At 36.8% G+C, this 26,887-nt stretch overlaps 1 protein-coding gene across 12 annotated transcripts in view; it reads right to left on the reverse strand.

Annotated features, from left to right (window-relative positions):
- CEP170 (centrosomal protein 170) overlaps positions 1-26,887 on the reverse strand; it is a 137,524-nt gene that overhangs the window by 26,790 nt on the left and 83,847 nt on the right. For 8 of the 12 annotated variants that reach the window (XM_010353262.2, XM_010353261.2, XM_010353257.2 and 5 more), the window contains 4 exons: positions 23,266-23,415; positions 19,877-20,003; positions 14,520-16,352; positions 6,137-6,371 (listed from right to left, as the gene is read on the reverse strand). In XM_010353262.2, coding sequence (XP_010351564.2) covers positions 6,137-6,371; positions 14,520-16,352; positions 19,877-20,003; positions 23,266-23,415 — 2,345 coding nt within the window. The remainder of the gene's footprint in view (positions 1-6,136; positions 6,372-14,519; positions 16,353-19,876; positions 20,004-23,265; positions 23,416-26,887) is intronic. The other 4 variants (XM_010353263.2, XM_010353260.2, XM_010353259.2 and 1 more) reach the window with 1 other exon arrangement.

A 26,887-nucleotide genomic window follows, 5' to 3' on the forward strand; every position in this document is an offset into this window, starting at 1 on the left:
AAATGGCTCAGTAATAATAAAAGCTTTTTGTCTTACAATGCCAAGAGTTTCATTTGGGGTCAACAAACCAGGGAATGGGACTGATAGGTGTTCTGTGATATATTTATTTTTTTTTAGACAGAGTCTCACTCTGTCATCCTGGCTGGAGTGCAGTGGTGCGATCTCGGCTCACTGCAACCTCCGCTTCCTGAGTTTCAACAATTCTCCTGCCTCAGCCACCCGAGTAGCTGGGATTACAGGTGCGCGCCATCACACCCGGCTAATTTTTGTATTTTTAGTAGAGATGGTGTTTCACCATGTTGCCCAGGCTGGTCTCGAACTCCTGACCTCAGGGGATCTGCCCACCTTGGTCTCCCAAGTGCTGGGATTACAAAGGTGAGCCACCGTGCCCAGCCGACACACCTATTTAATGATCACTTTAATATTAAAAAATAAGCCACTTACATACCACTGTTTTTACCAACAGGTCAAAAACATTTGTAATAATTAAGTTTGGACTGAAAATCTGAACAAAGCATTGGCTGGGATTCTTAAGCATAAATAAGGTAAGGCTAGCATTTTATAAACTGTAGGAATGTAATGCTGATTCTAAAATTCCAATTATATCTGGATTCTCATAAATTTAAATATGTGAGCTCTACAGAAAATTGAAAACTCCAAATAAAGTTCTAACTATAATCATAAACCACTGTTTTCTCTGTATCCCTCTTAAATATAACTAACATTTATTGACTGCTGACTATATGTCAAGCACTAGGTTAAGTATTTGCATCAACTTGTCACCTCTCTCAGGTTGGCACCATTACGTCCATTTTACAGATGAGATCACTAGAGCACAGTTAATTAACTCACCCAGGGTCACACAGACCTTGTGGTCGAGTTGGGTTTGAATCTCAGACCAGGAATACGGTCTGAGTCCACAGTCCATATTCTTCACCATTCAGCTACACTGCATCCCTGTCACTGAGGTTATCTCAGAGTTCAGCTGCATTTGCAGCTCCCTCACCATTCCCTGGTGATACCATCTATCCAAATATTTACTCTTCACGAATGACTCTACAACGATGAGTCTAGCTCTCACGGCTTCCTGTTTCACAGCCACGGTTCAACTGTCTGCTAGATTTTTTCACAGGGCTATCCTTTAGGCATCTTGGTGTCAGTATGACCAAAATACAACCTATCTTCTTTTTCCATACCTTCTGGGTTCCCTACTCTCACCAATCTCCCATCTGATCAACCATGGAACCATTTTAAATTCTGCCTTACTATTCCAGCAATCATCAAAAGCTAGGCCTCTTGTGCCACACAGCCAAGTTGTGGATGCAAAGGAAAAGCTTTTGAAGTAAATTAAAAGTGCTACTCTAGTGAACACAGGAATGATATGAAAGCAAAACAGCCTAAATAGCCTAATGCTGATATGGACAAAGTCTGAGTGGTCTGGATAGAAGATCAAACCAGCCACAACATTCCCTTATGCCAAACTAATCCAGAGCAAAACCCAAACTCTCTTCAACTCTGTGAATGCTGACAGAGGTGAGGAAACTGCAAAAGAAAAGTTTGCAGAGGTCGGTTCATGAGGCTTGAGGAACGAAACCATCCCCTTAACATAAAAGTGCACAGAGAAGCAGCAAGTGCTGATACAGAAGCTGTAGCAAGTTATCCAGAAGATCTAGCTGAGGTAACTGATTAAGGTGGTTATAATAACAACTGGTTTTCAATGTTGATAAAACAGCCTAGGACTTTCATAGCCAGAGAGAAGACAACGCCCCGCTTCAAAGCTTCGAAGGAGGCTGACTCTCTTGTTAGGGGTTCATGTAGCTGGTGACTTTATGTTGGAAGCCAATGCTCATTTTCCATCCCAAAAGTCATAGGGCCCTTAAGAATTATGCTAAATCTACTCTGCTTGTGCTCTACACATGGAACAATAAAGCCTGGATTACGGCATATTTCCAGTGTGGTTCACTAAATATTTTAAGCCCACTGTTGAGACAAACTGCTCAGAAAAAAAAGATTACTTGCAAAATATTACTGCTCATGGACAATGTACCTGCTTACCTAAGAGCTCTGACTGAGATGTACAAGGGGATTAATGCTGTTTTCATGCCTGCTAATATCCATTCTGCAGCCCATGGATCAAGGAGTCATTTTGACTTTTTGTTGTTGTTGTTGAGATAGAGTCTCGCTCTGTCCCAGGCTGGAGTGCAGTGGCACAATCTCGGCTTACTGCAATCTCTGCCTCCCAGATTCAAACGATTCTCCTGCCTCAGCCTCCCGAGTAGCTGGGATTACAGGAGCATACCACTGTGCCCAGATAATTTTTTCTATTTCTAGTAGAGATGGGGTTTCACTGTGTTAGCCAGGATGGTCTCGATCTTCTGACCTCGTGATCTGCCTGCCTCGGCCTCCCAAAGTGCTGGGATTACGGGTGTGAGCCACCGCGCCTGGCCCATTTTTGTCTTCTAAGCAGAAAATGTATTCCTTTATTTAAGAAATACATTTTGCAAGACTATAGCTGTCATAGGTAACGATTCCTCTAATATACCTGGACAAAGTAACTGAAAATCTTTTGGAAAGGATTCACCATTCTACATGCCATTAAGGACATTTGTGATTCATAGAGGAGGTAAAAATATCAAGATTAACAGGAGTTTGGAAGAAACTGATTCCAACCCTCATGGATGACTTTCAGGGTTCAAGACTTCAGTGGAGGAAGTCACTGCAGATATGGTGGAAATAGCAAGAGCGCTAGAAGGACTAGAAGTACAAGTGGAGCCTGAATATGGGACTGGATTGCTGCAATCTCACGAGAAAACATTAACAGATAAGAAGCTGCTTCTTCTGGATGGGAAAAGAAAGTGGTATCTTGCAATAGAATTTACTCCTGGTGAAGCTGTGGTGAGCACTATTGAGTTGACAACAAAGGATTCAGAATATTACATAAACTCAGTTGATAAGCCAGCAGCAGGACTGACTGCAGTTTCGAAAGAAGTTGTACTCTGGGTAAAATGCTATCAAGCAGCATTGCATTGCTACAAGGAAATCTTTCATCAAAGGAAGAGTCAATCAATGTGGCAGACTTCACTGCTGTCTTATTTTAATTAAGAAATCACAGCCGGGCACGGTGGCTCACGCTTGTAATCCCAGCACTTGGGGAGGCCGAGGCGGGAGGATCATGAGGTCAGGAGGTCGAGACCATCCTGGCTAACACGGTAAAATCTCGTCTCTACTAAAAATACAAAAAATTAGCTGGGCGTGGTGGCGGACACCTGTAGTCCCAGCTACTTGGGAGGCTGAGGCAGGAGAACGGCGTGAACGCGGGAGGCAGAGCTTGCAGTGAGCCGAGACTGCACCACTGCACTCCAGCCTGGGTGACAGAGCAAGACACTGTCTCAGAAGAAAAAACAAGAAATCGCCACAGTCACCCCAGCCTTCAGCAACCACCACTCTCAAATAAGTCAGCAGTCATCAGCAGGGATGTAAGACCCTATGCCAACAAAAAGCTGATGACTTACTAAAGGCTCAGATGATCACTAGTGTTTTTAGCACTAAAATATTTACTTGTTTAGGTATATATTTTTTTTAAGAAGCAGTGTTACTGCACACAGTATGGTGTGAACATAATTTTTATATGCACTAGGAAACAAAAAAAATTCTGTGACTTACTTTATTGAGATATTTGCCTTACTACAGTGGTCTGAAACCAAACCTGCACTATCTTTGAGGTGTTACTGTAGATAATCATCCAGTATAAGTTTTTGGTTAAATATATTTCATTTGGTCATCTGTAAAGCTGGTATTATAGCTCTATTTACCCTAATATTCATGAAAGTCTGCATCATGTCTTATATTCCTATTAGATGGAAGTTAATATCTGTATTCATAACAGAGAAACTGAGGCAGGAGCTAACAAAGCACATGCATCAGGGATACCTGAAAGAAACTTTCCCTCATCAAACTGAAGACCAAATATGCCCTATCTCGCTTATATACTTTATATTCTAAATGGAGCTTGCTTTTGTGCTTTAAATTTAAATGCAGGTAAACAGTTACTATGTACAGATTAACAAAGTGCTGATCAAGTGAAATAGCCCTAAATTCTGAACGGAAAAAGTAGGCTAAAGCCTAAAACATTTTGATAATAAATTAAAACTCACTATTATATTTTCCAAATAAAAGTGTCTTTACTACTCTTCAAATATTGCTCTTAGCACAGGAGTCTTTTAGGTGACAGTAGTAGTTCATGTAAATAAAATTATTTCTCATATGCTACTTAGTGATTCACAGCCATTTGAAAATGAATTTTCTCACGCTAAGCAAACTTATCACTGCCCTATAGAAACATTACATATCAACATTTCCTTCCATATTTTGTATTTTTCCTTCTTCCTTCCACTACCCTCTTTTTTTCTCCATATAAAATAAAACAAAAAAACCCCACTTCTCTAGCTTTGAGATATATGTCTGGAAAGTGTATGTTGAAAAATTAAAATCCCAAAGTCAAGTTTTATTAGCAGAGTGCTACTGACAAACTAGAGGGATAAGGCATGAACATCACTGGAGGTTAAATAGCCTGGCCTTGAAGCCCTGCCATAGATAATAAAAAGTACACATTGATAATAGTAACACTATGCACATAGCAAAATAGAACCAAGTGAAAATACAGTGTATAACCCTTATTCCCTCTTCTGTTTGCATTACAACTATGTTTTTATTTGAGGGTAGGGAAGTGTATTTGGCTCAGAAGAAGGGTTTTAGTCTTTCTAGTTTGGGGTAGAAGGAGCTCGAGAGAGGAGGCCTCCTGCCAGGAGGCATCTAGACATACAGGCACCACTGGATCTTGTATATGGACATCTTTTTCAAGGGAAGGGGAAAAATGATGAGATAAGAGTAAGACCTGTGGTTGCTAGCTGCGCCTGGAAGTACAAAAAATGTGTCAAGATGCTCTCACTACAAGCATTTTGTCGGCCCATAATGATCCATGGATGCCAAAGCACATATATGCCTTTCCTCTAACTAGAACAACTGGCTTAAAATGCTTCAGTAATTACTCTCCTAAAAAGCTAGTTGTATGTTAAAGCAAAAATGTTTTAAGCAGCACAATGAGATTAGAAAGGCATGTTTTCTCCAAGAATAAAAGCAATGACAAGTAAATAGTCTTTAAAAACAAAAAACTAAACATCAAACCAATGAGCCAGAAAAAACACAATTCACAGAAGTCAATGAAATAAAGGAAAAAAAGATGAACATTAAGATAGAGTAAAAGTTTGTTGTTTTTTAAAAGCATCTATGAAATATTATGTATAAACTCTTTAATAATGTTCTCAAGTATACAACTTGAAGATTAAGGTCTTAAAGACAGAAGTAAGCTTAGTATGTACACAGTGAAAATGTTTAGGTAACATATGGTATAGTGCAATAAAATTGAACATCTCACAAACTTTAAACAAAAAATCCTTATATTTTAAGTACTATAATATCTGCTTGAGTATAATCTCTCTTCAAAGTTCAGCCATAGTAAGTTATTAATTATAAGTTATTAATTAAAAATCATCTGCAGCACAAATTTTATTTTTTGTACATAATCTAAATCTAAAAGTTACTATAAACATATTTATTTAATCTTCAAAATAACCATATTTTGTTTTACTTACTAAAGGGTTGAACTGACCATACTTCATGAGCTCATAAAAGTATGAGTGAAAATCTGCTTACCCTAATTCTCTCCAGAGAGCATTAGCCACTCTAACAGGTATACTATTATATCTTTGGAAGTTTAAAGGAAAGTAATCCATAAATTGCCTGCACAGTTCTTAATTATGTAGATCTGATACTGCCTCCCTTTCAAAGTTATACTTACTTATCACCATCTATAAAAGAAATTCTTAAAAAGGGAGGAGAGGAGAGAGAGAAAAGGTCAAAATAAATCAGTTCTACAATATGTTAGTGGCACAGGCATAGAAAAAAAAGGAAAAAAGTTGGATAGAGAGTAATACTACTGACTAAACAGAGTTCACAGCTATCTGTGGATTTCAGTTCTTAGACTATTAGTAAAAATGAAGTACAAGCTAAACTTTGTTACCAAGTTGTAATGTTCTTAGAAATTTTCAGTTCTTAAAGATAAGTTCTGAAAACCAACCTGGCTATCTCTTCTCGGTGAGCAGTCCAATCCCGGATGTAGTCTTCCTGCTCTTTAATCCGGTGCTTGAATGAAGAACTAGTAGGCATTGCTGATCCAGCGCTCTGCAAGCGAGTGGTTTTCAGGGCTGGAGAAGTACGTAGACGGGTATGTTTAGGGGAATTACGGTTTGATCCAAATTCATCTTCTGAGGTGGAAGCATAATCAGTAGGAAAGCGCCTCCATCTTGAATTTACTAAATTAGTTTAATTATTAAAAAAAGAATTATTATATTATCATTTAAAGGAGGTAAAAGTCACGACTTCAAAACACCATGAAAGCGCACACACAGCACAATTTTCAATAACTGACATACACATACCTCACAAAAACCATAAGTCTACTACTCCTTAGAGATAGAAACATTACACTTTGGTGAATTAAAAACAATGAAGAATCAAAAACATTGACAGACCATGTTTTCCATAGTGTGGTGAATAAACATTTAGATGAAAAATTCCACTAATGACACACAACTAAGCAAGCTCTATCCATCGATGTGTAACTGGAGCACTTTTCAATTGCAAATATTTCTTATTTGAGTGAAAATATGAATTTTTCAAAAAAAAAAAAAAAGAGACAGTAACAACATCAATGACAACAAAAATAAAAACAAGGGAAAAGATTTCCTCATGCCACATGGACTTTCAACATGGAGATGGTAAAAACTCTCTTTTCCCAACACACAGATGTGCATAATTCCGGCTGTGGAAATTATGCCTTTATGGCAGAAAAAAAAAACATTACCTCTGTCATTCAACATCCTGTTACGCTATGGTTGGAAAAAATCTTTTTACATGGTAAAAAAACACAACAAAGCATCTTCAGTACAACTCTCTGCTGCTTTGACACTGAAAGCATATGGTGAAAATAGACAATGGCATAAAATCTACAAAAAGCAAAACTCTACAAGCTTTTGTCACAACCATTGACATTGAAGGCACAGGAGATACTGTGAAGAGTCACATTAAAGAAAGTGGCAATCACTTTCTTATTTACAGTTAGTAAAGACATTAAAAAAATGGTACTGCTGAAACATTTAAAAAATCAGAAGACAAAGCAGACACTTTACTACTGTTAATATGAGAATCAAACATACAAATAATTTGTGAAGCATAAATAGAGGTAAAAAAGAGAAATAAAGGCTAATTCCTGGTAAACTTCACAAGGGCAGGAACCATGTCTGTTTAATCCAATAATGTATATCTAGCACTTAGCTGAATGTTGGCTAGCAAATTTTTCACAAATATTTTGGAAAAAATGTAAGAATTCCTGGATATAAACACTTACTTTTCCGAAACCTAGTGAAAAGCATTAAATGTTATCGGCGTTTTAAAGTAATAAAACCTTAGCATCTTTTTCCTTTTCAATAGAAACTGATCCTAAGCTGCATAGAATCCAGAAGTTCCTCCACTCGAATTTTATGCCTTTTATGTCTTTTCCTCCAAAAAGTACATTTTTACCTGGGGATCTCTAAGGCTGAGCTTGCTCTCAGATAAAACTGGCATACATTGCCACTAGAACTGGCTTAAGAAACAGAGAACTCTATAATGAGGAATATGCCATAAATTAGAGCCTATTGATTTGTCCTTATTCACACCCCTATTTGGAGATCCTGATGTTTGGAACTAGATTCCTTCATAGATACTAGAGAACGAACATATGCAGACAGTCCATGGCTCTCTGTAAAAGTGTATGCAAATGCATATACTAGGTAATTAGTCATAGTTTTTTTGAGGAGCTTAAATATAATTTCTGATTTTAACACTGTAAGATAATTTATTAACATAGATAATATTTTTACCATGGTGATAATGTACTCATTTCTAGATATAAAAACTTCCATGAGTTGAAGTGATCCTGAGACTTGAAACCAATTTTAGGAAAAGTTTAGGAACAAGAGTAAAGAGGTTTAGAAAAAAATTAGAAATATGGCAGGCAAAATCAGAAATACTGTAAACAAATTTGTACTTTTCAAAAAAGCATTTCATTAAATGCTAAATGTGTGTTTATTTTGCTATTTTACAATAGTGTTCATAAGGAAGAGAAAAATCAATTGTCACATCAAATTTTCTGATTTTTGATTAGGCAACTGTGGTCACCATACATATGATTGGAAACTAGAGAGAAAAGAAAAGCAATTAACAAAGAGCTTTAATAAACTGGAGAACATATGAAAACATAAGTATGATAAAACTAAGACAGTTAATTCGAGGTAACTTAGAAAGAATGTCATTGATGGCTGACTACATGAAAGCAGAATGAGAGACTGAGTGCCAAGTACTGTTAATATATGTTAAATGTCAGGTAACCACATATAAGTAGAGCCATGCTAGAATTAACTTTAAATAGTCTGAGCTTAGGATCAAAAAGCAATTACATTTTGAGGAAAAAAAGTAAGAGAAAAACTTCCTTTTCACAAACTTTCCATCTCTTTTCATAGGCTGGTCTACCTCGAAGTCAGTAAGAATAGTAAAGCTACTAATAACATCTTTTAAAAGCAATCAGAGGCCGGGTGCGGGGCTCACGCCTGTAATCCCAGCACTTTGGGACACTGAGGCGGGCGGATCACAAGGGCAGGAGGTCGGGACCCTCCTGGCCAACATGGCGAAACCCCATCTCTACTAAAAAGACAAAAATTAGCCAGGCGTGGTGGTGCATGCCTGTAATCCCAGCTACACGGGAGGCTAAGGCAGGAGAATCACATGAACCCAGGAGTCAGAGGTTGCAGTAAGCTGAGATTGCACCACTGCACTCTGGCCTGGTGACAGAGCCAGACTCCATCTCAAACACAAAAAGAAAAGCAATCAAAAGAATACAGCATATTTTAAAAAGTAAAAGGTAACATCTTTAGGTACGTTCTTTTAAAACTGAGGAGGAGGCCGGGCGTGGTGGCTCATGCCTGTAATCCCAGCACTTTGGGAGGCCGAGACGGGCGGATCACGAGGTCAGGAGGTCAAGACCATCCTGGCTAACACGATGAAACCCCGTCTCTACTAAAAAATACAACAATCTAGCCGGGCGAGGTGGCGGGCGCCTGTAGTCCCAGCTACTCGGGAGGCTGAGGCAGGAGAATGGCGTGAACCCGGAAGGCGGAGCTTGCAGTGAGTGGAGATCATGCCACTGCACTCCAGCCCGAGCGACAGAGTGAGACTCCGTCTCAAAAAAAAAAAAAAAAAGGAATACAGCATATTTTAAAAAGTAAAAGGTAACATCTTTAGGTACGTTCTTTTAAAATTGAGGAGGAAACTGGATAAAATAATCAGCATATAGCATAGAAATAAAAATGTGATTAAAAATTATGAAGTAATTAAGAGCTCTCTTTGCCAGTGGAAAACACATCACACGTGGTGTGCTATGAAGAAAAGCTCCAGTTACCTCTGGACACACTGAGTCTGTGTAACAACCAACAGCAGAGCAGAGACTGAGTGAAATGATGGCTACTGGCGCAGAAGGAACTGGGAAAGGGAGTTCAATGCTAGGCCTTTTAACCTGTTATTTCTCAAAGAATTGATTTCAAAACTTTTTCTTTCTTAACATTTGCTTCCAAACTATAGCAGCTACCCAACTTTTTTTTTTCCTAAATTCCCTACCACCCGCTAATTAACACCAAAGAAACTTCAAGTTAAAATATTTTAAATTTTTCCCCATCTACTTATTTCATAGAATTTTGGAACAGAATGACCTTTGACATGAGTCTAAATTATTCCATTTACAGAGAAGAAACAGGCCCAGAGAGGTCTTACCTTGCTAAAATCAAAGTATAAGCCAGGTCTATGGACTCCCAGACTTCAAAACTAATTCTCTGAGATTCCAAGTGTTGTATACATTCTACACTTTTGTTTCCAGTAAGTTCTTTCTTTGAGATGGAGTGTCCCTCTGTCACCTGGGCTGGAGGGCAATGGTGCCATCTCGGCTCACTGCAACCTCCGCCTCCCAGGTTCAAGCGATTCTCCTGCCCTCAGCCTCCAGAGTAGCTGGAATTATAGGCACCTGCCACCATGTCTGGCGAATTTTTGTATTGTTAGTAGAGAGGGGGGTTTCACCATGTTGGCCAGGCTGATCTGGAACTCCTGACCTCAAGTAAACCACCTGCCTCAGCCTCCCAAAGTCCTAGGATTATAGGCATGAGCTGCCGTGCCCAGCCAAGTTGTTTTAAAAAGACATCCTAAATTTCTCACGTAATGATAGTTTTTCTGATTTCTACCTGTGTTGAAGAAAAACGTTCTTTCTCTTGAATTTTATTCAGCTTAAGTAACAATATATAAAAATAAATTAGATTTTCTTAATATATTATTAGGCTCATTTGATGGGTTGATATTACTAAGGCATTTAAAGGTGTTTGAAATACCAATCTCTAAGAGACTTATTGGTTAGTAAAGGCCGAGACAGCATATACATTAAAATGAAAGTTCCAAGATAGGCTTGATTAAGCTTGTAGCTAGAGCTACAGCATTCATTACAAAACTTAGTTTTTAATTATAAAATAGGCAACATTCCCTCTTGTGTTGTAGTACCAAACTACTATATTCACTACAAAAACATACTATCATTTATGATGTCTACAGAATTAAAAAGGAAAAAAAGTTGTTAGTATCGTATTTCTGTGAATGTTCCAATTTCTTTGTTGGCATTAAAATGTGCAACTATAGATTTTGCGAACACTTCAGAAAACACACATTGCATCTTCATACTATATCAGAATATTTTAGTGGAAAATTACCACAAACATGTTTTGCATGTATATTTATGAGCACGCAGCAATAAGATCAGTTGGGGAGAAAAACTGCTGACAATGCTCTGTTTTGTCCTTTGATCTGAAGAAAGAGTTAATTCAAGCCATGCATGTCCAACATTTAATTTCTACTGCCTATAAATTGTGAAGATTAGAATTGAAAAGGGACAGCAAACAGTCTAAAAAAATTTTAAGGATATTAACATAATGTTTTCATTTTCTAAAATGTGCACTTAAAACATAATGAAAACCAAGTGCTTTATTTTGATAATTCAAGGTCTTTAAATTTAAATATATCTTGCCAAAATAAATCTGGATATCTCAGTTACAACTTGATATCAAGAATCACTGAAGGAGGCCGGGCGCCTGTTAATCCCAGCACTTTGGGAGGCTGAGACAGGAGGACAGACCAGGCTAACCAATATGGTGAAACCTCGTCTCTACTAAAAATACAAAAAATTAGCCGGGCATGGTGGCACATGCCTGTAATCCCAGCTACTTGGGAGGCTGAGGCAGGAGAATTACTTGAATCCGGGAGGCAGAGGTTGCAGTGAGCCGAGATCATGCCATTACACTCCAGCCTGGGCAGCAAGAGCAAGACTCTGTCTCAAACAAACAAACAAACAAACAAAAAATCATTGAAGGAATGTTTTGGGGAAAAAAAAAACTAGTTAAACTCCTAGAAGCAAACTGCAAATTATATCAGAGAAACATACAGAACTCTTCTCTTAATGCTAAATCTGAGATTTCCAATCTTCTATTTTTATCACACACATTTCTTTAAAAAAACTCTTTTTTTTTTTTTTTTTTTTTTTTTTAATGGAGACAGGGTCTCACTTGTCCCAGGCTGGAATGCAGTAGTGTCATCACAGCTCACTGCAGCCTTCAACTCCTGGGCTCAAGTAATCCTCCAACTTTGCCCTCCCCTAAAATACTGGGATTACAGGCAGGAAACACTGTGGTGGCCTAAAACTATTTTAAAGACATCATCTAAAAGATGGAATTGGAAACATTACAGAATTATTTTTACATATCCAACTGGGACAATATCAAAGGTGCTAGGTTCAGATTATTTCCAAAGTCTTTAAAGTTTATACCGTGCACAGCAGCACTCATCAGTATGATTTAACATTCTTTTAAGTCATGTTTCAAAAGATAACATTTTTCTTTTTTTTCCATTCAAAATAGTATAATTATCTTAAACAGAAATGTTATAATATCAAAGGTACCTAAATTAGCAAAATCAAACAGGTATGTTTGTTTGTTTGTTTGATGACCTTCTCCATACAGCTATTATAGTATGTTCACACTGAATGAAAGATCCTGGCTACTGTGCTAGATAAGATGTAAAACTATAAATGGGTACCTTGAGAGAATCTGAATATACAATCCCAGATTACAATGTGGCTTTATGCTCATAAGGTGGAATAGAGAATATAAACTGGGTAAAACATCAGAATTGCAAAGATTTTAGTAAACAATACCAAAACCTTTATATTGTATATTGACCTTGCATATACTCCTGATAATAATCCAGTAGATTCCAGCTATCTTCTGGAAGCTTGCATACAAGTAAACACTCAAACTATTTCTTAGAGCTAGAATAAATATGGCAGAACAACAACAGGGTGGGGGTTAAAAGCCTTTGATTCTCATTCCGCCCCTGCCACAGCCATGTGCCCAGGGCAGGTTATTTCCTCTCTTGGCCTCAGTTCCCTTAAGGGAATAACCCTTCTAACTCTTAAATTCCATGATTCTTATTATTTAATATACTGCTAGTAAGTATGAAAAGACCAAAATCATATACTTCAATTTGTCCTAGGGAATTTCATATACAATTCAAGGTTCTTTTGGACATAGAAAACTGAGTATTTATCAAGTTCTGTATTCAAAGAAGCAGAAAATGAAATGTAGCTTTATATATAGCATCTTACAGTTGTTTCTTAGACTTGCTGAAGTCATCATATTTAGCTTGGCTCTCAAGCCTTATCCTAAATATCAAGGAATAAAACCACATCATGTGTCAAGAGGTACTCCAAGCTACCTGGTAACATGGAAATTACGTTAAGACAGGAAAATACACACATATCTTAATGGAGATGAGGTGATAAAACACGGAGTATAGCAGAAGAAATTTCTTCAGGAAATGCAGCAGAGATGAAATGTGAATTGAAGGAGTAGAACCATAAGCAACAACAGAATGAAAAAAAAAAAAAATAGTTAGTTTTAAAATATTTGGCGATAAATTTATGAACCACCAACTAAAGCTTCAAGTGTGGAAATGAGGACTGGGGTAATAAGGAAAATGTTGTCTAATTTTTTTTTGGAATCATGATTATATGTTATCCGGCTTCAGCCTACATCTATTTCTACCATAGACAGTGACGATCATTACCAAACCCACTGACCAGCAAAGAGAGAAAGCTGAATGGAGTGGAGGAAAGCAGCAGTGAAAAGAGGAAGAAAAGTGAAAAAAGTATCATATGCAAAGTACCGTTCCTTTAGGGTCTTGTAGGATATAGTGTGGTAGATGTAAACCAATCAAAAATAAAAAGATGAAATTTCATATCAATTTCGCCTCCACTTTTAACTCAAGACTTAGGGCTCACTGAGATGTCTGCCTACTGAAAATAATCACACATCTGCAAGCCTGTTATAACAGCTGGCCTCCCACACTGGCCTTTGCAGGCACGCCCACATAGGAGGCTCATTATGAAGCAATGAGAACACGCTTACAGGATACAAACAAATATCCACCTCATGACTCTTTGGTCACACATGTTTCTCAAAGGCTTCAGCTCTGAACACAAAGTACGTAAGCAAACAAATATAACAACATCAGTTAAATTCTGGTGGAGAGTAAGTAGTTTTTGTAGTTATTATATTCAATTATACCTAATTACTAGAGTTAAACGATGTAACAGCACTTTGTGAGATAATGCTCATAACCAGTGAAATTTCTACAGCTCAGTGTGGCCAATATATGCTGAGTGATTCCCCATGAATCCATCTTCTTCCACTGAAATAAATTAAGGGTTAGTTTTCCCCTGCTCCAACTATAAACAGATTTAACTTTAAAAAGTATAGGTAAAGTATGTGAGACATTTCAAAATAGGTAGGGAAAAAAAAGAACAAAACATTGATTATTTAACTCTGAAAGGAGTAATAAAGCATATGCTGCTTTTCTTCAAGTTCTTAAGGGCTTTGAATTATGGGAGGATATTTAAAGGTTAAACACACGCTTTTAGAAGCACAATGTTAATTCCTATACTTTAAACCAGATAATGCCAGATAATCTAATTTTGACACACACACATCCAAATGTATCACCAACTAGAAAATTAAAACTCCTAAATCAGCTCAATGAATTCCTAATTTTGAAATCACTATTTTGCCCCGGGACTTTAATTGGAAGTATATATAACTTCTGACTTTTCCATTTACTATGCTAGATAAAACTATTTTATAGAACCTCCCCTGCCACCTCATATATCATTAACTTTTGTTTTGAATGAGTATCTTGGGAAGACAACTAGACAATTTTTTTTTAAAAAGGAACCCCAAAATATACAACATGCTAATGCTATTAGAAATCTGGATCCAATTTACCTGAAGCAGAGCCATGAGCTGAGGTCATACTTTTGACCTTGGAGTCTGAGAGTCGAGAGATACTGTTAGCTCTAATTCTAGGAGAAAATTTATCTGATGGTACTAATCTGGCTCCACTTCTAATGATGGCTTCTGCGGTCCTCGAAGAGGCACTACTTCTAGAAATTGTTGCTTCAGAGTCACTACGAGCTGACAGTGAGCCAAGTCGTGTTCTACGAGGCTGAGCCAATAAATCAATCCGAGAGATGTTACGCCTTCCTGTGGGAGGTTTTGATGTAGAACTTGTTGTGGATACTTCAGAAGCAACAGACGCTTTGTCTGCATCGGCAAGTTCACTGTCTGAAGCTTCACCAAGTCGTGCTCTGCGCAAGAGGGAAGTCCTGGTAGGTCGTGGCCTTGGAAGGGTGGTCGATTTACTAGACGAACCAGATACTACCGGAGAAGTCTTAGATTTCGTTACTTTACTTCCTTCCAGTTTGGAATGTACATGCTCATCAGCGGAGGTAAGTGGAGTCCGTCCATGAGGTTTACAAGAGTAAGTTTCTTGATCAGATGACATAATATCAGAGATGGCAGAATGAGGTACACTAGAGGTTTGATCATCATCGGTTAAGTCTACCGAAGGCTGTCTTATTCTCCCACTGGATTGAACAAATTTACGACCATCTGCTCTTGAACTCACATCTGTGGAACGACTTTTTGTTTTCTTTTCCATTTTTTCCCTAGTACCTGAAGATGATGATTTTGTAACATCTTTGGAAGGAGAACCTGTGGAACACCTATCTTTATACAGGCTAGTGAAACTCTTTCGCTTTTGGGTTGATTTTCTTTCAGTTTCTCCAGTAACCAGACTGATTGTACTAGCTGTATCTACATCAGATTCTGGTGAAATAGAATTGTCTCTATTATAACTGGGAGTATCTGGTCCTTCATCAGTTTTATTATCTTCACGTAGTTTAGCTTCTAGAAAAGCCATGACTGCTTCTGTGTCTTTTAGAATAAGGGTTGTGTCCATACTAGAATCAGGATCTAAAGACTCACTTCTTTCTCGTATTCTACTTGCAGATGTTAATGCTAAAGAAGAAGGAGTAGAGGAAGTCTGTTTATTTATATGGGGAATAAGTTCTATGGGTATGTTTGGGCTGGGTTTTTCTATAGTGAAGCTCCCTTGTCGCACTAATGACTTGGAGGATTCCTTCTTGTCTCCTCCCTTTGGAGTCTGACTTTTCAGAATTTCCTCAGCTTTTCTTCTCTTGTTCTCACTTTGTGCCACTCTGTCTCCTTTGCTTGTAGAATGTCCTGAATTTTTTTCTGAAGGTTGTGATTCTTGTTTAAAAGGTTCCTCCCTACATTTATCTGTCTGACCTGAAACATTTTTGGAAGACAATTTAGTAGGTGTCCACTGAGCCTCCTCCCTTTGTTCTTGTTGTTGAAGTTTTGCTAATGTTTGCTTTACCAAAGAAGTTTCCTTATCAGTTTCATTTTTCTCCTTTCCAGGAGCAGAGCTGCCTAAGTGAAGTAGGGTTTTATTATCTCCACCAGTTTTGAGAGTCTCTCCATTTACTGCCCTGTTCATTTTACTCGAGGGTCTGTCGGCATCTTGTTTATCTTTCTGGTATACCTGTGTAGGTGCTTCTTTCTCCTGAAGTTCTGTGTCTTGTTTTTCTCCTATCTCTGACCTCGGTGTTATAACCTTTGCTCTGTGGCTCTCAAGAGACTTTTCTTCATTTGGAAGCTGGGGAAGAGTTCGTCTCCTTCTCTCTCCCTGGCTAGCCAAGGAAGTTGCAGAGCCAGTACTTCTCACTGTCATGCCAGACTCACTGATCTCTGTCTCTATAAAATAAAAACCACAAAGAGGGAATTGATTAAGACAAAAATAAATAAATAAACAAATAAAAGGAGCACCCTACAGTTGTCTGTCAGTATCCACGAAGACTGGTTCCAGACCCTTTCTTCCGCCAGGATACCAAATTCCAAGGATGCTTAAGTACCTTACATAAAGTGATGTAGTATTTGTATATAACCTACTCACACCCTCCCATATACTTTAAATCATGTCTAGATTACTTCTAATACCTACTACAATGTAAAAGCTATGTAAATAGTTGTTAATACTGTATTGCTTAGTGAATAAGTACAAAAAATAAAGTCTATACACGTTCAGTGGGGATGCGATCATTTCTTTTTCCCTCTCAAATATTTTCAGTCCTCAGGTGAATTCACAGATGCAAAACTCACTAATACAAAACCTATGGGTGCAGAGGGCCAGCTATATTACATTCCATTTTGAGATGTAATTAAAAATGACTTAGCATAAAAAACAAGTGAGCCAGTATTGTGACTAAGTAGTTTAAAAAGTAAGTACAATTTCAAGCTGCACAAATAAGCAATTCCTAGAGGGGTCAGGAAGGCCAATTGTATGAGATGAAAATTAGAGTCATCTGATCATTTTTCTTCTTTCATATATTTAATTTTCTATTTATTAATTGACAAAAATTATATATCTTTGTGGTGTATAACATGATGTCTGGATACATGTATACCATTATGGAATGGCTAAATCAGGCTAATTAACATATCTACTACCTCACAGACTTCTCCTTTTTGTGGTGAGAACATTTAAGATCTACTTTCAGCTATTTCAAATATACAATTCATTGTTACTAACTACAGTCATAATGGTATATAAGGGTCATCTGATCTTAAACCTAAATATATTGCTCTTCTTTCCTCTTAATGTGTTTTATAGAAGGAAAGTTCACTGTGTTCGTTCTCGCTTTTGTAACCTTCCATCCTTCAGGTTTGCTGAAAAAGCCAGAATCTAACTATTGTAGATTTATACAGAGAATGTCAAATAAACATTGTTTATTTTCTATATTTTCAACTACACAGTAGAGAAGAACAAAATATATAGTTTTTAAAAAGTATTATCGACTTCAAAGAATGACACTTTTGGATTTCCTAAGTAAAATGAAAACCACAGAGCTTTAACAACATTTCAAAAAAATCTATAGCTCATTAAAAGAATTTTAAAAATTGTAAGTATGAAATAGCAGAATTTTCATAATCAGGACATAGCAAAATTTTATAAATTGAGGAAGTTTTAAATTATAGTCTTCTGGTTATTAATGCCACATATGGAAATACAAAATCCCTTTCTTTTTTTCCAAGTAGAAGCCGATGAGAAAATATATATTTTGATTTTTCCACGAGAGAATTTGAGACAATTTAAGGATTTTCCTGACTGTTAAAAATGGAATGTATTTCTGAGAAAAGGGAGACATCTCTTCAGGGAAATATAAATTAACATATAAAGCTTCCTAATCCTTTAGGGATAAATGGAGAAAAGATACTAGATACAGCTTCTGTGGGTCCTTTTTTTCTCTTTATAATCCTAAAAGTTCAGCATTTAAATATCGTATCGATACAATGGTTATGATGGAGGAAAATCCTTACTGAACTGATAGATTTAACTTTAATTTAGTCATTAATCATGTTATATCTTGTTTTGTTTTTTCTTTCATATGTCTTATCTCCTTAGTACTAACTGAAGCATCTAGAATGTAATGGCTACTTTACCCTTTTGTATTTTTCTAGTATTTCTCATACTGCCCCCTCCTCATATACATTCAATATGTTTAACAAAAACATTTTACGATTTAAGTGTATTTATCAAGCTTATGTAAATAAGTTCATTTAAATATGATGAATAGAAATGAGATCATGAAAGCTAAGTGGTCTATTATTTTTTATAACGAGGGTAGAACTTTGCTTTTCACAGATAATACTTAATAATTTTATAACAGATTCTTTGGTAAGTTTATCTAGCCTTCTGTCTGGTTTCTTTGTTTCCTAAACACAGGGTATATGAACCAAATGACTCTGTTCCCTCAAAAGAATTTTTGGTAATACTATCAATAACTTCTAGATTCTAATATAAATAAATGATGTAGCTTTTCTAGTACACTGCTATGTAGCTTCCTCAAATATTTCTAATACTTACAAAATTCTTAAAACAGATTTTTGGGGTGCCACAAGCCTGAGACAAAACAAATTTCCATTTGCAACCAGAACGAAATTAAGAAAACAGATAAAAACCACATACAAAATCTCATCAGGGTCTTTTTGTTTTTTAACTATAAATGGGTATTTATTTTTCAACTTGGATACGTTTTTTATTTTGATTTTTTATTGTAAGTTGACACTGTATATTTGTGTATGTTTATGGTGTATAAAATGTTGACCATAAATACAATGCGAAATAATTAAATCAAGCTACTTAGCATATTCATCACCTCAAAGAGTACACATTTTTTGTGATGAGAACATCTAAAAGGTAGATAATGTAATACTACATTATTAACTATATTCACCATGCTGTGCAGTAGAGCTCAGGAAAAAACAAGCTTCTTCCTCCTGTCTAGCTGAGATTTTGTACCTTTTGACCACCATCTCCTTATCCCCCTTTCAGGGTCTTAACTAATGAACAAAATGTAATAATGAAATCCTTGAAGGCAAACAATTTCATTTTGTTTAAATAAATTTCATTTTGTTTGTAATAAAAATCATACTACATAGATTTGTAAGATTATTAATTTCTTTTTCATTAAATGTATCACATGAAGTAGGCACTCAGTAAATACCTGTTGTATTTATGAATGAAATCATTTAGACCTGTCTTCAACTTATTTTTAAATTTTAACTTATATATACAATATTTATATGCTTCATCTACATATGTAATATATATACACACATACATATTATGCTTCATCTACAAATTATTTTCTTATCTTCAGTTAAGATTATACTTTAATGAGAGCTGCATCATTAGTCAAAATCATATCTTAAGATATCAGCATATCAGAAAGAGTAGGAAGAATTTTTATTTGAAAGTAAAAACACAAAATTTAAAAACCATTCTTATTTTCAACAGCAGAAATTTACAACTAAAAGGAAAAGTGCCTTGGAATGAACTATTAAATCCAAGCTGGTGTCTGTTCACCTGTCCTTAGAAGTCTCAACTTACAAAGTCCACAGAATTTCTCAAAAAACAGTTTTATCACTTTGAATTTGTCCCCTGCTTAATATACCTCAAAATATACAATATCTAATAAAAATCAGCATTTTACTTATAAAATAAATTCATATATCAGCATGAGAATATGTGAATATGTTTATTTAGGTTTAACTTACTTCTTACTATATAGATTTGGCTTGTTTTTATAATAACAACTGATATATGATTCACAAAAAACAGAAGGAAAGAGTAAGAGAAAGAGAAATGGCGAAAGAGAAGAAAAAAGGGATAAAGAAAGAAAGGGAGGAAGAATGAAAGAGAGAAAGAGAAAGAATACCATTCTCTAAAGGAAGAGGTGCAGAAAATTCCATTATCCTTTCTTCTTGATCATGCCTTGTATGATTGGCAGCCAAACTAGCCCACTGTGAAACCCAACGTTTGCTTCCAGATGAAGATGTGCCTTCCTAAAAGGGAAAAATCAGAAAACGAAATCATGCAGCCTGGTCATATCCGAGTCTCATGAAACACAATTTCATTTAGTCACAATAACTTGTCATACAAACCCATAAATAAACCTCACCTTGCTATATTACCATTTATTACATTTTCTCTTACATAAAATAAAAATTCTCTAGAAAATAAAGATTTTCTCTGAAAACAAACTATGTTACTAAATGAAACTATGTTTTGTTAAATTCTCAATGAAAAATCTCTAGACAAGCCAAGGCTTCATATGAACACTGTAATGACAATTAGGGAGTGGAAAGCTATGACGGAAACTTTATTTTGAACTAGTCAAAACAAATATTTCATTGAAACTGTCAGATTTGGGCCGGGCATGGTGGCTGACGCCTGTAATCGGAGTACTTTGGGAGGCTGAGGTGGAAAGATAACGAGGTCAGGAAATTGAGACCATCCTAGCCAATGTGGTGAAACCCCGTCTCTACTAAAAACACAAAAATTAGTTGGGCATTGTGGCGCGTGCCTGTAATCCCAGCTACTCGGGAGGCTGAGGCAGGTGAATGGCGTGAACCCAGGAGGTGGAGGTTGCAGTGAGCTGAGATCGCGCCACTGCACTCCAGCCTGGCAACAGAGCAAGACTTTGTCTCAAAAAGAAAAAAAAAGTGCCAGGTTTAATAGATTAATAATGACAAGCTAAACACTGAAGAAGTGAAGACTTCAAATAGATAAATCACTACATGATTTCAAGAATAGTAAGTATAGGCCAAGTAAGTAAGTGGTTGCTCATGCCTGTAATCCCAGCATTTTGGGAGGCCAAGGCGGGTGGACCACCTGAGGTCAGGAGTTCAAGACCATCCTGGCCAACATGGCGAAACCCTGTCTCTACTAAAAACACAAAAATTAGCTGGGCATGGTGGCATGCACCTGTAGTCCCAGCTACTTGTGAAGATGAGGCAGGGAAATCTCGTGAACCCGGGAGGCGGAGGTTGCAGTGAGCTGAGATTGTGCCGCTGCACTCCAGCCTGGGTGACAGAGCGAGACTCTGCCAAAAAAAAAAAAAAAAAAAAAAGAAGAAGAATAGTAAGTATAGAGAATGACACACATACAGTGAAGCCTCCTAAGGATACCAAAGCCTGCTGCATCCTTAATCCCATCCAAGGTTTTCTGTTACCTGCCCACACTTCTGAGTAGTAAAGGTGGTACCAGAGCCATGTGGATCATGCTAAGAATACCAACAGTATGAGTGTCACTGACACATGCTTATGTAAAACCATAAGTGTTCCAAATGGCCTGTTAGGTAATTCCTACAGAAGAACCTACTAGGGCTATAGCTTTTGCTTGGCAGGGGTTCAGGGAATAGAGAAGAGAGTCTATTTAAGTTCACATTTACCAAAACCATTCCTGGGTTACTCAGAATGGCAACATATTGTCTCAAATAACTATCACCTGCTTTCAATAAGTAAATTAAACATCTCATAAAACAGAAACCAGAATTAAAATTCTCCCAATCATGGGGAAATAATGAGCACTAAAATACAGTAATTCCTTTGACAGTTTTCAGGAAGTAGACAATACAAAGAAACAACTTTAACATTAATAAACATATAGGTCTATTTATCTGTATGTAAAAAACAAATCTTATTTATACTTCATACAAATGTAACATTTTATTTATATTTTCTTTATACCTTAAGATTTTCTTCTTTTATATTTTATTTTTTTCTTTTATTTTCCATTTTATATTAATTTATATTTATATGTTACAAATTAGCTTATTTCCTGAGAGACACCATAGCATGAGTGAGAGAATGAAAGCTTCCATTGAATGCTAGCTCTTATTATCTGAGTAAATAATAATTAATACTTCTGCCTTAAATACTTTTTTTACATTTCTTTTTGACACATCAATGTGGTATGACTTTTTTTTTTTTTTTTTTTTGAGACGGAGTCTTGCTCTGTCGCCCAGGCTGGAGTGCAGTGGCCGGATCTCAGCTCACTGCAAGCTCCGCCTCCTGGGTTTACATCATTCTCCTGCCTCAGTCTCCCGAGTAGCTGGGACTACAGGCCCCCGCCATCTCGCCCGGCTAGTCTTTTTGTATTTTTTTTAAGTAGAGACGGGGTTTCACCGTGTTAGCCAGGATGGTCTCGATCTCCTGACCTTGTGATCCGCCCGTCTAGGCCTCCCAAAGTGCTGGGATTAGAGGGCTGAGCCACCGCGCCCGGCTGTATGAAATTCTAATATCATTTCTGATAAAGATAAAAAAACATTTGTTAAGTGCATAAATCTCAGGCAAGTACTACGCTGGATGCTTTATATACTTCATTAAATTCTCTATAAACAGATTTTATCGAAAATGCCATTTGTGTAGATGAGAAAACAGAAGATAAGGAAGAAGTGACTGATTCAAAAGCTCTGAGCTAAAATTGGCAGCTCTGGGTCAGATATTTCTAGCTCTACTATACATACTGACTCTGTAATTATCGTAACCAAGCCATCCTTAATTAATTTCATATTATTCTAATTATATCCTGGGCTGTACTGTATTTGCAGTTACTGAGGTATATAAATTGTATCTATGAGGCAGTGCCCCGTGCATGTTTCCTGGTATGATATACAGGAAACATACACTTCCAAGAAAGCATAAGCAGCATCTGTGTCTTGTTTTATCTCATAATGCCAATCAGAACCATGAGCATACAGCTCATTAACTGCTTATTGAAACATAATATTTTCCTCATTGACAAAAGAATATTTTTAAAACTTAATAAAAATTAAAGTTGAATTACTATAAAATTGCTTTAGGCTCTCATTAGAAAATAAATTTGTAAAAATTTAGTTTTTAGAAGCATTTTATAAGGATATACATTAATTGGTTAAAATAATGTAATTTACAAATGATAAGAATTCAGGCTGGGTGCGGTGGCTCACGCCTGTAATCCTCACAATTTGGGAGCCTCAGGTGGGTGGATCACTTGAGGTCAGGAGTTCGAGACTAGCCTGACCAACATGGTAAAACCCTGTCTCTACTAAAAATACGAAATTAGTCGGGCATGGCAGTGCACATCTGTAATCACAGCTACTTGGGAGGCTAAAGCAGGAGAATCACTTGAACTCAGACGGCAGAGGTTGCAGTGAGCCAAGATCGTGCCATTGCACTGCAGCCTGGGCAACAGAGTAAAACTCCGTCTTGGACCAAAAAAAAAAAAAAAAAAAAAGAATTTATACTTTATGCATACAAATAGGTACACAGAAGAGATGTATACCTCTGAGTGGTGAAATCCAGATGTAGTTAGTGGTTTTCTTTCTTCCATTACTGCTGCAGCAGAACTGAGGGCCCAATCTTTTATTAGATCTTTATGTTTTTCATTGATAATAGGCCTATTATAATCCTGATTGTCATCTACTCCAAACACCTAGAGGGAAAAATTATTTTATAAATGAAAATGAAAAGTCTGAGCATAAGATTAATATGTGAATAATATAATTAACTTCAGAGGCAAATAAAAATATTCTACTTAATTTTAATAGTTAATTTCAAAACTAAGGAAAACTTCTTGAATGACAGTAACAGCTAATTGTGATAGCTGGAAAGGAAAGCAGGAAGACACTGCTTATGTGAAAGTAATTATCCTTTTTTCTTTTCTCTTTTTTTTTAGACAGAGTTTCACTCTTGTTGCCCAGGCTAGAGTACAATGGCCTGATCTTGGCTCACCGCAAACTCCGCCTCCAGGGTTCAAGCGATTCTCCTGCCCCAGCCTCCCAAGTAGCTGGGATTACAGGCATGCACCACCACACCTGGCTAATTTTGTATTTTTAGTAAAGACAAGGTTTTTCCATGTTGGTCAAGCTGGTCTCAAACTCCCAACCTCAGGTGATCCGCCCATCTTGGCCTCCCAAACTGCTGGGATTACAGGCGTGAACCAATGTGCCCGGCTGAAAGTAACTATCCTTTTTTTAACATTTAGCAAATGTCCTGTTTGATTAAAAAAAAAGAAATATTCAAGACATATTTTACTTGTTAAAAGATGTAATACGCTGGGCGTGGTGGCACACACCTGTAATCCCAGCATATTGGGAGGCTGAGGTGAGCAGATCACTTGAGGTCAGGAGTTCCAGAGCAGCCTGGCCAACATGGTGAAACCTTGTTTCTACTAAAAATACAACAATTAGCTGGGCATGGTGCCACGTGCCTGTAGTCCCAGCTACTTGGGAGGCTGAGGCAAGAAAATAGCTTGAACCCAGGAGGCAGAGGTTACAGTGAGCTGAGATAAGGCCAATGCATTCCAGCCTGGGTGAAAAAGTGAGACCCTGTTTAAAAAAAAAAAAAAGATTTAATAATGTTGTTAAACATTACAATAATGCAAAGAGTTAGAAAAAAGAGTATCTCTTCAGTTTCTTTTCAGCTTCTTTGCTCTATTATTTTTGTGACACCTGTTGGAAAACTATGAACATGTGGCTCATTTTATCTGTTCCTTCCCCATCAAATGTTTACCATTTACATATCTGAGTTACAGTTACACATATAATTTTCTAAGATGCCATTTTATTATATAATTGCAACATAGTGGATAGCATAATTTTCAAACTGTATTTTGCCTAACAATCACTTAAAGACCTTTGTTTGAAATGCAGATTCCAGGCTTATTCAAGATTAACTGTTTCAAAAAGCAAGTTGTCAATGTCCAACACTTTTGAAAAGTTCTAAATACAAAGACAAACAATGGCGTGCTTTTCTTTTATGGGCAGGACCTGAGTCTTACTCATTTCCTGGCACATAATAGGCCCTGGATGTCACAGAACAGATTGGAAAAATTTTAGGCATATAAATTTTAACATTCTATTCTGCCATTAAATCTCCACTTTGTTCCCAATTTTTATTCTTTATAGTTATTGTTTGTGGCTCTGATTATTACAATCCAGAAAAATATGTGTTTGAATGAGCAATTTGCAGACAGGATCTTTAGGATATAACCAGAGAGCCTTCATTTTCTATAAGGAGAAACTACCTCAGGCTCAACTATTTTCTGCCATGAAGTTTTAATGGTCTTATAGTACAGCTATCTGATAAGCTCTGAAGTTCACTTTTAGTGAAACAGATATCAGACTTTCTCATTCATTAAAACTTGAAAATTTTACCACTAGATGGCCTTATTACTTAATATTTAATTCTAACATAACTATAATTATTAAGAATTATGATTTAATATTCCTTGAACTCCTCAATATTTAAATTATCTTTGCTTTAGGAGCAAATTATATATTATTTTAAATCAAATATGAATTTTAATACATGGAAGCACAGTGTACACAAGGGAAAAAACAAAAACTGCTTAGTTTTGCTTAACATTAGGGTGAAGTTTAACAGCAGTGAAAAAACCAGAGCATAACCTGTGTCCTCTACCTTTATCCCCCACGTGCACAGAAAGCAAATTATAGCTATTCAAGTTATTTGTGTCCGTCTTTAAAAATGTTAATCAGTCCTAACTCAAGTCATTGAAATCCAATTTTACTGGTTTCTTTCCTTATTTTATAATTTCTGACAAAGATCTAACTCAAGTTTGAAAGTAAAAATAACCACATAAGTACTTGCATTTTGGCATCTCTTTGACATGTAATTTAGAAATTACCTTGAGTGATTTTCTGATTAATATTTAATTCTAATCGACACTAAAAACTTGATTTCCTCAAACATCTAAGTACCAGCAGTTTCAAATAAAATACCATGAACCTCTCTAAATCACTTCTGACACCACTTTGAAATGACAACAAAAAACACACACAGAACTAATCCTGTGAGGAAGCGGAGCTGAAGTTAGACAGAAAATACTTGGATGACGCTCAACAGATTCCTTTTAAAGCATATAGAGACAGCTATACATACATTATTAAGTAACAATGATTTCTTCTCCAAACTTAGTGGTAGGGCCTGACCTACTACGGTGTGGGGAAAGAAGCCTTCAAGTTTCACATCTGTTTTGATAATGTTTTGAAACATTAATGATAGCAATGACTACCAGTCCAGACTGAAATCCGTATCTGTTTCTTCATCTAAGAAGAAAAACATCCACTTGTGACAACTTTTATGTGAAAACAAAGATATAAAGTTTATACTGTCTATATACTTAAAGTTAGTGTACTTCTCACACTTATAAAAGATACCTACAATCTGAAAAAAAGGGCTGACAATCGTACAAAACTTGAGAGCTCCTCAAAACCAAGACCAAGTATGCTAGGTTTTGTCACTTTTCATTCTAGATTCTGGTCCTAGGTGATTTCACTGTCATCCCACCTGCTGGAAGGGGCGCAAAGGAATTTTTTTTTTTTTTTTTTTTTTTTTTTGAGATGGAGTCTCGCTCTGTTGCCCAGGCTGGAGCGCAGTGGTGCGATCTCGCCTCACTGCAAGCTCCACCTCCTGGGTTCACGACAGTTTCCCAAATAGCTGGGGCTACAGGCGCCAGCCACCATGTCCAGCTAATTTTTTTGTATTTTTAGTAGAGACAGGGTTTCACTGTGTTAGCCGGGATGGTCTCGATCTCCTGACCTCATGATCCGCCTGCCTCAGCCTCCCAAAGTGCTGGGATTACAGGTGTGAGCCATGATGCCAGGCCTCAAAGGTATTTCAGACACAGTACCTCAGCTCTAGGCTCATGATTCTCTTCTCTGGTCTGGTCTCAATCAAAATCCCAAATATGTGATAGTACAAAATCCAAGTCTTTCATTCAGCTAGGAACTTCTGTAGGCTAGAAGTCCACAGTGGGGAAGGAGATGAGATACCTAATATTTATGCTTGCACTCCAAGTTTGTCAGTTTCTAATTCTTCCAGAGTAGGATCAAAGGAAGGCAGAATAGGACAGGAGTAGAAAACTTCTTTGTGAACTTGCACTT

This window comes from Rhinopithecus roxellana, chromosome 8, assembly GCF_007565055.1.
Source record: "Rhinopithecus roxellana isolate Shanxi Qingling chromosome 8, ASM756505v1, whole genome shotgun sequence".
Lineage (NCBI taxonomy): Eukaryota > Metazoa > Chordata > Mammalia > Primates > Cercopithecidae > Rhinopithecus > Rhinopithecus roxellana.